A 13,451-nucleotide genomic window follows, 5' to 3' on the forward strand; every position below is an offset into this window, starting at 1 on the left:
TTGCCCAAGTGATAAATTGTTTATGAGAGAAAAACCATTGATACCATACAAACTGATTTGGTTCCAAATATAAAGTTGCCATACGTACCTTTTGTGTGTTTTGCACATTATTGAGATCGAAGAATTGCTTCATCTGTAATATCCATGGGGCAGGATCCTTGCCATCAAACTTCTTCATATCAGTTTTTGGAATATGGTGAGTCTTCGATCCAACATTAGCGTCTATGGAATCATGATTAACATTTCTTTTATTCTCATCATGAGTTTCCTTTAGTACCCTTTCACCCTTAGAACCCATTTCTTGTAGCAACTTATTCATATTTATCTTCAATTCGTCCATGTCTGTCTTCAAATCTATCTTCAAATCATCCATCTTAGCTTCCACGTCAATCATCTTAGCTTCTACGCCTTTCTTTAAACAGTCCATCTTAGCTTCTACACCTTTCTTTCAACCATCCATCTTAGCTTCTACATCTTTCTTTAACCCATCCATCTTAGATTCTGTTCCTTTTTGTGTAAGGGACAATTGTTGCACTTGGTCTTGTAATTTTGATATATCATGTTGTATTTCTTCCTCTTCTTCATGAGCCATGCTAGAGCTTTCAGGTTCCTTACTAGGTGTTTGCATTTTCTTTTCTCGGGGCATCAGTTACCGATAATAATGCTCTACTATGCCCTTTGAATTCCTTCAAAATAAATTTTCAAACCAAGCTTAAGCAAAAATTTAAGAAAATCTACACACATTTTTTCACTTTGTAGGAGCTTGATATTGCCTTTGATGTATCTCTGTACTTTCCGATCATCTAGTTCTGCATTTGTGACCTGTAGTAGCCCTCTGTGTCCTCTTTCCAATGCCACAAGTTTGACCCAAATTGGATTCTCCAAGGAAGAGTTATGCCAAATCTCCCACAGTGACTTGGTTATAGACTAGTTCAGTAGAGCGAACTTGTACGACGTGCCACGAGTCACTGTTTCGACCTTTGCATTTGAAAAATGCATACAAGAAACTACAGTCCGTCCTCTTTCTGTACCTTCTTACGAAATTTCAATCTGATCCCCAGAGAGAAAGTTATGACGATTTTCCCCAGGTCACCTGTTTGGAATGTAATTCAGGAGTCTGTAAAAAGACCAACTTCCTTAGATCATATCTCCACAAATATAGCGTGAAAAGCTCTGAAATTCGGAGCCAAGGTTCAGAGTGATTTCTTCTCAAATGGGTTTGTTTTGCGACTTCTGAAACGTCACAGAAAAAAATTATAGCGAAAATGCCACGATGACCTGTTTGGAGCAGCGAAACCCTAGAATCCAAAGCTTTGATACCAAATGTTATGAAACCAGCTCAAGAAAAGATAGAAAAGATAGATCAACGCTTTAGAATTCAGCCTCTTTGAGGGGGCAACCTCCTTTACATTACATAAATGAACAATTCTTGGATGATTCAAATGACAAAACCTCCTTTCTATATATAGGAGTCTAAGGAGTCACAATATAATCCAGCCGACCTAACAATAATAATATAAAGCCACAAAAATAACAATAGAGGGATTCTATGGGGCACAGTAATAACAATATGGGAGCAATAGGGGCACAACAATATTAATAAGGGGTATAACTACAATAGTAATGGGATAATCACTAGTATTATAGGGACCCAACAAGAGGGAGGTGGGATAGAGAGGAAGGAAAATAGAGAGGAGAGGGGGGATAGGAGAGTGGGAGGGATAAAGACATGGAGTTGGAGGGGGGGAAAGAGGGAGGGAAGATAGTGACAGAGCTTGAGGGTAGAGAGAGAGAGAGAGAGAGGAAAAAAGATGGGGGGGTGTTATAGACATTTTTGTGCCTTACAACATTGAGCATGAAATGTCCATAATCTAAGGGATCCAAAGTCCCTAAACATGTTGTTCCTACCCCTAGAGGAACAAGGCTAATAAACCACAGCAATTCACAGAAGTTCTCCACCAGAAACTGCTCAAAAACAAGTCAATTCAGGATCATGTCAATGGCTCCACTGGCTGTCTGCGCTGAATGTCAAAGCCAACACTGGCTACCTGCGCTGAATGTCAAAGCCAACACTGGCTACCTGCGCTGAGCGAGAGTGGACATGTGGCAAGCTCATTTCTCAAGGTGTCAAAACCCAGGAAGCTTCCAAAATGACACTTGCCTCAGGGAATTCGACTATGATGAGTAAGAGGTTCCAAATCTCCAAGTGGAAGCAAGAACCTCCAAGTGGAATCAAGAACTGACAGAGGGAGAGGACACTAGTCAGATCTCAAGCTGACTCATCCTCTCTCCAAACATCTATATATGGATCTCTCCTCCATGAGATCTAGAGGCTGGAATTTTGTTATTGCAAAGAATTGCTGCTGGTTTGAGACTGAGATCATTGGGTGCTTAATGCTTTGAAGGGAGGTGAAGATAGGAATTCCATTTGCTGGGAAGGAGATGCTGGATTGGACCTCTATGGGTTGTATCTCTTCCTGAACCTTTGTTATTCATCAATAAAGTTATCTTGGTTTCTCCTATATAATGATGTATCTTTGATGTGTGATTGCATTATTGTATTTAGTTCATTTCTAATCCTGAACTAGTTATGAATGTGAATATCTGTCTTTGAGTAGTGTTCTTCTCTTGTCGCAAGTAGCTGTTCTCTTGTGATCTTGCAGGAATCTATTGAAGCTGGGTTAGCAAGAAGACAAGTAGCTGTGAACACCCAAAGAGAAGAGAGACCGGATCGAGGGACAAACGGAAGACACCGGTAAGTCTATTGATCTCTCTTCTTTCACATTTCATAAAGGAAGAAACCAGAATAGCTGTCCTTGTTTGTTGCTAAGGCACTGTCACACCTTAGGTGGATAGGATCCTCCTGCATAGGCATTTTTCCCCACAACAAATTGGCGACTCCGCTGGGGACATTTGTTTAGTCATTTTATTTGTGTTTCTATCATTGTTTGTTTCATAGACTCAACAGCAGCAGCTGCTGCTCTGATCCAATCACTGGATTTGTCTATGATCTAAATGATGGACTCACAAATGATTTGATGATCCTTTGTGATAGATCTTAGTTCTCCCTAAAAGCATCCCTTTGATTGTACCTTGCTTGTTGCTTTGATTTGGCCTGAAACTGTAGATTAAATAGCAAACCGTGACCCAGAACCCAGAGAAACAACTCTCGTTTCTTCAGCGCAACTGCTGTGAAGAGGTTCTGCATTTCAACGCAGGTCCCGTGAAGGCTACCTGCGCTGAATGTCAAAACCTCTGTGTTGAGGCTGCGCTGATCCAGTTAAGCCTTGTGCAGCTGGGGTTCTCTGCTCTGTTTTGCCTTGTTTTGATCTCTGTTTTTTTTTGCAGCCTGTAACCAACATAGGTACCAGTCTGATAACTCCTTTTCTTTGCTTAGATTCCACCTCCTTTTGTACAAAATACTGTGAGTGTTTTTATTTGTTTGTGGCGTCATTTACAGTCTCCTTTTGCATGAATGAAATAGTCATCATGTAGCCCTTGATTCAGATCTATTGATTGTGATCTTAGGAGAGAGTTCATTGGCTGTTTACAGATTGGTTATACATTCATTTTTGCTTTTGGTTTGAGTTTGTCTCTTTTAAGTGTCAAAACAAGTAGTTCTTTTCGAAAAATCGTTAAGTGTTGTAATCTCTTCTACCCTTTCTGATTACGAAAAAGTAAACTTGTTTGTAGTGATCATTTAAAAGCAAATTCGAAATTGTGCAAAAAGCTTTCTTTGTAGGCATCAATACTAAGAAAGCGGAAAACAAACACTTGCATTGTGCATTTGCATCTTGATAGTTTGCATGTTTGATTTAGGAAAAGTGCATTAGAGTGTGTTGATTGCTCTTTGAGAAAAGATGGTGTCTTTCTTTTCCCTTAGTAGCTAGGATTTTCAAAGTTGAAAAGATATAAAGCTTGCTTATCATCTTTAGATTGCATTTAGGAATTGTATCATACATCTCGTGGTGATCCAGAAAGGCAAACTTCTAAAAAGATCAACCTAAAATAAATTGAATGAACTTAACAACGCTTTGCAACATAACGCACAACATAGAGGTCTAGGCTAGAGACGTGTTCCGGCGTCGTAAAGCCTGGTGACTATCGATCTCGTTGATGGTGGGTGATTCCTCCTGAGGGACGATAGCGCCAGTACGGATTGTGCTCCCACGTACCGTCGCGTATATATTGGGAGACCCCTATAGGCATACAACCTTTATCCTTAGGAAGCCGTGTCAGCCGCCCTACTGATCGCAATGCACTGAACACAGCATTCAGGAAGATCGACCGCCCGTACCCTAAAAAGTATTCTGCGGTTTTGCGAAAAGTTTGGCACACCCTCTGCCTAGAACTCCAGAGCAGTTCCTTTTGGCCTTTTTCAGACTCTATAACAGAAAAAGTCCATCCGAGCATTTGTCACTTCGGGCTCGTTAAAACATCGAAGGAGACTAGAGTCATCTTTAGCTTTTTCTCGACTCTTTAAAATTGAAAAAGCAAGTTGTGTCTAAGCGTCGTTAAAATTTTTATTTAAACGGAACAATCACCCTTTATTCCTGCGTTGATCTTTAGGTTGAAAAAATGGAGCCCACCAACCAAGGAATTCCCCTTGGTGGAAATCCTAGTCCCTTCTCCTCTTGGGGAGATGTTGGTGCGCCCCATATGGCCACATTGTCGCTTCTAGGACTGACAATTGGCCTGCTCGTCTGGCTCTTTTCAACCAATGTCGTTCAGAACACCACTATTCCTGAACAGTCGAGTCAACAGTTAGATCAGTCTAGAGCTGCCCACCAGCCTTCTACTTCCTATAACTCTTCCTCTCCTCCTTCCTCCTCGCAAGGTAGAGCCGGCAAAAGCCAAGCTCCCAAAGAGAAGAAGGAGAAGAAGAAGAGAGAGAAGAAGAAGAAGGAGCCAAAAGCGACTGGGGGCAAGCAAAAGGCATCTAACGAAAATCCACACACTGCACTGACTAGGCCTAAATCACCATGTGTCATATGCAAGGGAGACCACTTCCACAGAGATTGTCCCTGCATCCCTCGGATACTAAGGGACTGGTCTCCCCGCTTGCACAATTCGGTTGCGTCAACCTCTGATAGCCATGTTGATAGCACACCGTCAACTAGTGAAAGTGAAGCCCCAGGACAGAGAGGGAAAGCTAGATTTCCCTACAAACTGTGTAAAGGCGACCATGCCATCCACCGTTGTCCCTTCTTAGACGAGGCTAAAAGAGTTCTGGAAGATCGCCCGATTTTACGAGCGCAACTTCCTCCTGGATATCAAAAACTCCTGCCAAGTCCTTCACTAGTTGAGAACCCGGCTGGCCGCTCAGGTGGTCAGCCGAAGCACCTATCATTGAGGATGAACCGTCTGAATCCATACCTGACAAAAGTCAAAAGGTTGAGGCGGCAGTTGACCCGGTTTTGCCTTCAGAGGCTCTATCCTCGAATGATACCATCACAGAAGAGAATAAGGATGACACCATCCAGATTCTTTTCATCAACACAGACTCCGACGAGCATGGGGGCAATGTGCCCATTCCTTTATCGCAGGAAGGAACTTCGTCAGGGTCATACCCGGCCGTGTATTCGGTCCCACCACCAAGCAACCTGGTTGTGTCCTTCGATTGGAACCAACTAGGCAGACCCCGATTGCCAGCCAGTATACCATTCAGAATTATCGTTCAAATATACAGAATGGTAATGGCTGGCACTATCATTGATGAGGGGGCATCTGTGAGTATCCTTTCCTCTATTGCTTGGAAAGCGCTTGGTTCGCCAGCGCTTTTTCCTGAAATGAGAAATCTATCAGGCTTTGATAAAGGAACTAGTCGACCTTTAGGGATCCTCCCCAATGTGCCCATAACATTGAAAGGGAAGACCGTTCAAATGAATGTGATGGTCGTTCAAGGACCCTTGGATTATAACCTACTCCTTGGACGAGACTATATATATTGCATGGGAGCCGTCGTCTCCTCACTCTTTAGAGTAATGTGTTTTCCGCACGAAGGAAGAGTGGTCAAGCTCGTGGACCAGCTTTCATTTCCCGGATCACGCATCGCAAATAGTCATGTACCATCCCTAAATGGTCTCTTCACGCAAGAGGTGTCTCAACCCACGGTCCGTCCTCCTGATGAGCGCGAGTAATCCAGGAGGATATGACTGGAACCCAGGGGGCATGCGTCCTGGTCTGCTTCGGCAGGAAAACTTTGGGTATAGGGTAGGTTTCCGCGGGAGAATATGACTAGTCCGTACCCCGTCCGTGATTGGAAGAGGGGTTGTTCTAGAATAAGATTCTTTTGTCAAAGTTATGTGAGTTGGCGGGCGTCGTCACTCACCTTTGTTTATTTCGGTAGACATCGCCGAAGAAGTGTTTTATTCGTAGCCGCGAACGAGACAATCTTTGGGTAACCTGAAAGAGGTAAGCCTCTCTCGTTAAAACAAATGTTTTGACGGAAAAGAAGTAGAGGTAACCTTGAAATCGTACTTTATGCCTGGGGGCATGCAAACCTTTTGGAGTGCAAGCAAGGGGCGGCTATTTATTTTTTAAATTTTTAGGTCCTCCCTTTAAACCTGTAGGTCTAACCCTTTAAACTCGTAGGATTAGTCATTTCCGAACTTGCATAACGAAAGGATCCGGAGCAAAGCTTACGTAAGATCTAAGCTCCCTAAAAAATAGCATCTTCAATGAGACACTCTTATCATATGACTGGGATATACGAGCAGTTTTAGCACACAGTTCATGCTCGTTAAAAAATAAACGCAAGATCCGAGCAGTTTTAGCGCATAGTTCATGCTCGTTAAAAAATAAACATAAGATCGAGCAAATGTTTTCCCGCGTTTAAGCTCGTTAAAAAATGAACTACCCGATAAATAACCACTGTGAATGTAACATCATTAGCCATTAAAGCCTTGGTCGTGTTTGCACCGTCACCTCCACTTTTCATTTGGCCGATCGTTCACCTCCATTTGATTGTTTACCCATTTTGAGGACCAGCTGCGAAGAGTGATTTCACCTAGCCATCCTTGTGACACTGCCGTGATTGGAAAATTCCAACCTGTACCTGGAATCAGCTGCTAACCCTGTTTATCACTCGTTCCTCAAAAGACGAGTCTTCTTTGAGCTCTTTTCAACTGACTCGTAAAATATGAAAAGATTGCCGAGTTTTGGCCTTCCAGCTCGTTAAAGCGACCGGAAGTGCTATCCCTCCTCTAGATTTTAATCTTTTTGGACCTGAGGGATTATTGCACAAAAAGATCGAGCTCTTGTTTTATTCGGCTTGTTAAAACTATCAAAAACTCATCCCTTCTGTATTGTTTTATACTTTTTCGGACTTAAGGGATTAGATGACGAAAAAGGACTTTTGGAGTTAACTTTATGTACCTTTTCAGACTCTCTAAAAATGAAAAGGACCGAGTTATCTTTGTCGTTAGACTCGTTAAAATCATTAAATAGAAATAGCGACAAACTTGTCTTTAGACGAGAACGAGTTTCCCTATCGCTAGGCTCGTTAAAACATAGCGATGGGCTTGCCCGAAGGGCAGGTTATAGAACAAGCATATGTTATCCTCCTCAAGCTTGACAAAAATAAAGAGGTACTGGTCAGCAATGACTGGGGAAAAATTGGGAGAAACTAAAAGAAAACTTTGATGGTAGCAAGTCGCTCTTGAACATGACACTTTTCCTCCGTACCACAATCGGGTTGGGTTGTTTCATTCACCGGTCACATCACCATGGTCTCGCCATACCATCCATATTTGGGGTAATGCTACCGATCCATCGCATCAGTGTTGCCATATGTTCAAGAGAAGTCATTCAGAGAAGTCAACCGTGTCCCATCCACTGCCATACATTATCCTTCATCCTTTCATGACCGCCACCCTGAATCATATGTCACAGATCGTTTTCACCTCCATCAAAATCATTAGCTCCGTTCCGTGTCATTGATGTGGGATTCATTAAGGCCCTCCTTTGACGGATCACTTCTTGTCGACATCAGCTCATTATCCAAGAAGTTGATCTAGGAACAACCCCTTCAGTACTTTGAAGCTTGCATGCCTCAATGGCAAGTTTCTCACTTCCGGCGATAGGTATACATCAATGACCTTCGACCAGAAGATTTTGCGTGGTGTTCGACGCCAAGTCCTTTATTCACACCACGTGAATTGTACTGCAGTACCTTGAGGGTCATTATCATTATCGGTGATTCCTCTCGCGCTTGTTAACGGTTTACCTCATTAACCGGTAATCAAGCGATGTCTTTCCATGTTCGACTTCAGAACATTTCTCACATGGATCGACTTGTACTTAGAGTGAAGATCGAACGAGTTTGAAGACCCAGATCTAGTTTCATCCATCTGGGCTGCGATATATATTCAGGAAAGATAAAGACATTGACATGTACATCATTGCAACAGATAATCATCCTATCCAAAGGATGATAATTTCATAAAAAATTATCAGTCTACCATCAGACGATTGTCTGTTCTATGTACAGAAAAATGAATTTATAAAGCTGAGCATGGGAATGCCCGCCTCAGCTAGATCATGAAAGCAGTATGAAAAATAATGTATTGTATTGTATCTTATTACAGGTCTCCTCCCAGCATTGGATGAACTTCGGACCCTCCTGGATAAAGCATTTCACCCGATAAACGGCCTCATACTTTAGGGGGCAACTGTTATAGACATTTTTGTGCCTTACAACATTGAGCATGAAATGTCCATAATCTAAGGGATCCAAAGTCCCTAAACATGTTGTTCCTACCCCTAGAGGAACAAGGCTAACAAACCACAGCAATTCACAGAAGTTCTCCACCAGAAACTGCTCAAAAACAAGTCAATTCAGGATCATGTCAATGGCTCCACTGGCTGTCTGCGCTGAATGTCAAAGCCAACACTGGCTACCTGCGCTGAATGTCAAAGCCAACACTGGCTACCTGCGCTGAGCGAGAGTGGACATGTGGCAAGCTCATTTCTCAAGGTGTCAAAACCCAGGAAGCTTCCAAAATGACACTTGCCTCAGGGAATTCGACTATGATGAGTAAGAGGTTCCAAATCTCCAAGTGGAAGCAAGAACCTCCAAGTGGAATCAAGAACTGACAGAGGGAGAGGACACTAGTCAGATCTCAAGCTGACTCATCCTCTCTCCAAACATCTATATATGGATCTCTCCTCCATGAGATCTAGAGGCTGGAATTTTGTTATTGCAAAGAATTGCTGCTGGTTTGAGACTGAGATCATTGGGTGCTTAATGCTTTGAAGGGAGGTGAAGATAGGAATTCCATTTGCTGGGAAGGAGATGCTGGATTGGACCTCTATGGGTTGTATCTCTTCCTGAACCTTTGTTATTCATCAATAAAGTTATCTTGGTTTCTCCTATATAATGATGTATCTTTGATGTGTGATTGCATTATTGTATTTAGTTCATTTCTAATCCTGAACTAGTTATGAATGTGAATATCTGTCTTTGAGTAGTGTTCTTCTCTTGTCGCAAGTAGCTGTTCTCTTGTGATCTTGCAGGAATCTGTTGAAGCTGGGTTAGCAAGAAGACAAGTAGCTGTGAACACCCAAAGAGAAGAGAGACCGGATCGAGGGACAAACGGAAGACATCGGTAAGTCTATTGATCTCTCTTCTTTCACATTTCATAAAGGAAGAAACTAGAATAGCTGTCCTTGTTTGTTGCTAAGGCACTGTCACACCTTAGGTGGATAGGATCGTCCTGCATAGGCATTTTTCCCCACAACAGGGGGTAGAGAGACAAGGAGAGAGCGAGAGGGGGAAAGAGATGGAGTTGGAGGGGGGTAGAGAGGGAGGGAAGAACAAAGACATAAAGAGATAGAGGTGGCGAGAGAGAGAGAGAGTAACAAGGGAGATATGGAAAGAGAGTGAGGGAGAGAAGAGGTAAGGAGGGAAGAGAGAGGAGTGGAGAGAGAGAGGGACACACATAGATGGAGGGGGGAGAGAGGGAGAGGGGGATAGGGAGAGAGGGAGGAAGATAGTGACAGATTTGGAGGTAAGAGAGAGAGAGAGAGAGAGAGAGAGTGAGTGATGGGGGATAGACAGAGGGAGGTGGGAGAGAGAGGAAGGGAGAGAGAGAGAGAGAGAGAGAGAGTGATGGGGGAGAGATAGAGGGAGGTGGGAGAGAGAGGAAGGAAGAGAGAGAGAAGGAGAGAGAGGGAGATAAGGGGAAGAGACTAGGAGAAAAAGATGGAGGGATATATATATATATATATATATATATATATATATATATATTAACCATAAAAGAAGCACAAGTACGACTTTTACAGAAGGTAAAAGAAGTTGGATTTGGAAAGTCATGAACATTTTCATTTTTCAGTAAAATATATGCATTGATTTTAGTGTAGTTATTTTTTCCTAATCATATTATGCATTGACCTTAGGGTAGATTTTGATTTGCAATTTTATTTGATTGCTTGCACTAGATGCATTCATTTTGTGTAATGTTGATTTCTAAAAATTATTTTTAGAAAATATAAGTTATTTAATTTGAAAATATCAAATGTTTGAGAGATTTTTAAGGTATTTAATCTATTTATACATTTAAAAATGCATTTTAAACAATAAAAATATCAAACTCACTAAAATTTATATTATCCCATTCTGAATAACAATATCATTTCTTTTATTAATTAATTTACATAACTAAAATATAATAGCAAATAAACCAGTTTATTTTTTATTTTTCAAATTTCACCCCGAAAAACACAATATATTATTCAATGTATAGTGTTGATATTTTGTTATTTATTATGGAATCTATGGTGTTACTTGTATGATATTCAACACCTTATTCAGTCAAAGTTGAATTAGTTTATTATATGATCATCACAAGATTAGGTCAAGCTCGTCTTCAAATTATAGCTATAATATGTTTATAGATTTTATATCCATTATGATATATTTTATTATTTAATAATTAATTATTAATATTCAGAAGAGTTGAAAAAAGCATGAATTTTCATTTACGAATAACTTTTTTTGCCATTCTTTTTTATGTAGGTAAGTGTAGCTGCCTATACCGCAGGCAAGCGAGCAAAGAATGTACCATATAGTTCATATGTTGCAGGGGCATCCATTATGTCGGGAACATCCTTTACACTATGCTTGCTTCTTGTATTCAATGTGTTTCCATTAACACCCAGATATATCATTCCAATAGCAGGAATGATGGTTGGAAATGCAATGACTGTCACCGGAGTCACCATGAGGCGCCTCCGAGAGGATTTAAAAAATCAACAGATCTTGGTTGGTCTATTCATTCATTGAAACTTGCTTTATTTATTTATTCTGCCTCTCAAATTACTTTACAAAAATTAATGAATGTCCATTGGGTATATGTAGGTAGAGACAGCTCTAGCACTGGGGGCATCTCCAAGGCAAGCTATATTGCAACATGTTAGAAGGGCTATAAAATTGGCCCTTTCACCTGCTCTCGATAATGCAAAGACTGTTGGGCTTATTTCACTACCAGGGGCAATGACTGGCCTTATCATGGGTGGTTCTTCTCCTCTCGAAGCAATTCAACTCCAACTTGTTGTGATGAATATGGTAATGGGTGCTTCCACCTTCAGTAGTATCATGTCAACTTACCTTGGTTGGCAGGTCTTTTTCACCAACACATACCAACTTAAAACAGAGGTTCTCATGGCCAATTAATATTCATTAGAAATTTAGAAACACTTTTTCCTTCTACCTGGTTGGCTATGAAATAATTTATCATATTCTCACAAAATTTAATGTTTATAAATTTTTTCAAATTGAATCCAATTTATTTGATGTTCCCATTGTTAAGATACCTCTAATAATTACCCAACACAAATCAAATTGCGGTCCACTTAATTATAATTAGTTATTTTGATTTTGAAAATAGCATATCAAATATCAAACTTTGCATCTATATCAATAAAAAAAAATCCTTAACCTAATTTAACTATAATTATTACTGTATCAAACTTTGCATCTATATCAATAAAAAAAAAATCCTTAACTTAATTTTATTATAATAATTATTACTATAATTAATATAATTGTATAAATTTAATTTATCTAAAATATTATTTTAATTTATTAAAATAAATCAATAACTTTAAATATTATATATATATATATATTTTGTGCTAACCCTGATTATAACTCATGACCTTTTCAAAAAATCCATCGCAATTAATCCAAAACCCGATGGGCATTTTGACTTTTAAACGTGTAATTAAACAATATTAATTTCAAACTTGAAAACTCTATATTTTTTTTATTTTGTAAATTTTTATTTGTTAAAAACAAACAAACATATATTTTAATTGACCTATTTCTTCATCTTTACAACCCAATTAAACAATGCAGCTATATTAAAAGTTGAAGTTTGGTAGAGTGAGGTCGGCTCACTTTCACAAAGTGTACTTACTTGAGGGTTCACAAGGGTAAGCCAATACAAACCCAAAAATAACTCATATAAGAGTTCATAAGGCTGGAAGCAAATGCAACAATATTTATAAGTATTAAGCCATTACAACAATATTTATCAACACATTAGAGATCATCATGTCACTAGGGGGAATTTGAACCTAAGTGGAAAAGATAAGATACATTCCACATATAACCCCAATTTACTGACAATTAAACTTAAAAATCATATATTTCTTTTTTTTTATCATACTTTAATTAAGTATTGAATAGTAATTTACTATCCCATAAAAGATAGAAAAATATATAAATAATTACAAAAATATTTGCTTAATATTTAATATTAACCCATAAGTAAATATTTATGATCAATGTACAAAGTCAATCAAGAAGTAATTGCTATAGTCTTGGCCTTTTAAGAACACTATGAGTGTTTCATTCTTGATTAAAATAACAATAAAATTTACTTTATACATAAAGTAAATATAATTGAGCTAGGTGTTCTTCCATCAATTAGGGGGTCCATTACGGGGAGATGTTATAGTGTTCATAAATAAGTGTAAATTTTTAAATATTGGCTCAATTAATAATCGAAAGTTAAAAATAACAAAATTCAATTTATATTGTAATTTTATTTTTATTAATAAATTTACAAACAAAATTTTAGATAAAAATAATCATAATATACATATCATATTAAAATATATAGTAGCTATAAATTAAGATTCATTTTATGATATAAATTAAAATAATGATTATGTAACCATATTTAAATGTAATTAATAAGCACGTTAAAACTTAATACTTATAATATAAGAAGATTCTTGACCATCAATATTCAGCCCTACATTACCATGAATATTATTAACTTGTAAATAAGCCTTATTACAATATCATGGCTTATCAATACCACATGCCCAAAAGCCATAACTCATTCCATGATCAATAAATATTTTATTTTAATTTAATTTTATAACATTTTTTTAGTTAAATGTAAAAGCAAAAAGGTTATAATTACTTTTGCGATATA

The 13,451-nt window shown here is 38.9% G+C and overlaps 1 protein-coding gene across 1 annotated transcript in view; it reads left to right on the forward strand.

Moving 5' to 3' along the window:
- Positions 1-11,788, forward strand: part of LOC149180747 (protein ALUMINUM SENSITIVE 3-like) — a 47,808-nt gene extending 36,020 nt beyond the window's left edge. Inside the window, exons 2-3 of the mRNA XM_089418217.1 lie at positions 11,021-11,266; positions 11,363-11,788. Of these exons, the coding sequence (XP_089274343.1) occupies positions 11,021-11,266; positions 11,363-11,677 (561 nt within the window). The 3' untranslated portion in view covers positions 11,678-11,788. The remainder of the gene's footprint in view (positions 1-11,020; positions 11,267-11,362) is intronic.
- The last annotated feature ends 1,663 nt before the right edge of the window (positions 11,789-13,451 follow it).

Source organism: Pinus tabuliformis, chromosome 3_2 (assembly GCF_031772625.1).
Source record: "Pinus tabuliformis cultivar Carrire ecotype Pingquan chromosome 3_2, CPIR1, whole genome shotgun sequence".
Taxonomy (NCBI): domain Eukaryota; kingdom Viridiplantae; phylum Streptophyta; class Pinopsida; order Pinales; family Pinaceae; genus Pinus; species Pinus tabuliformis.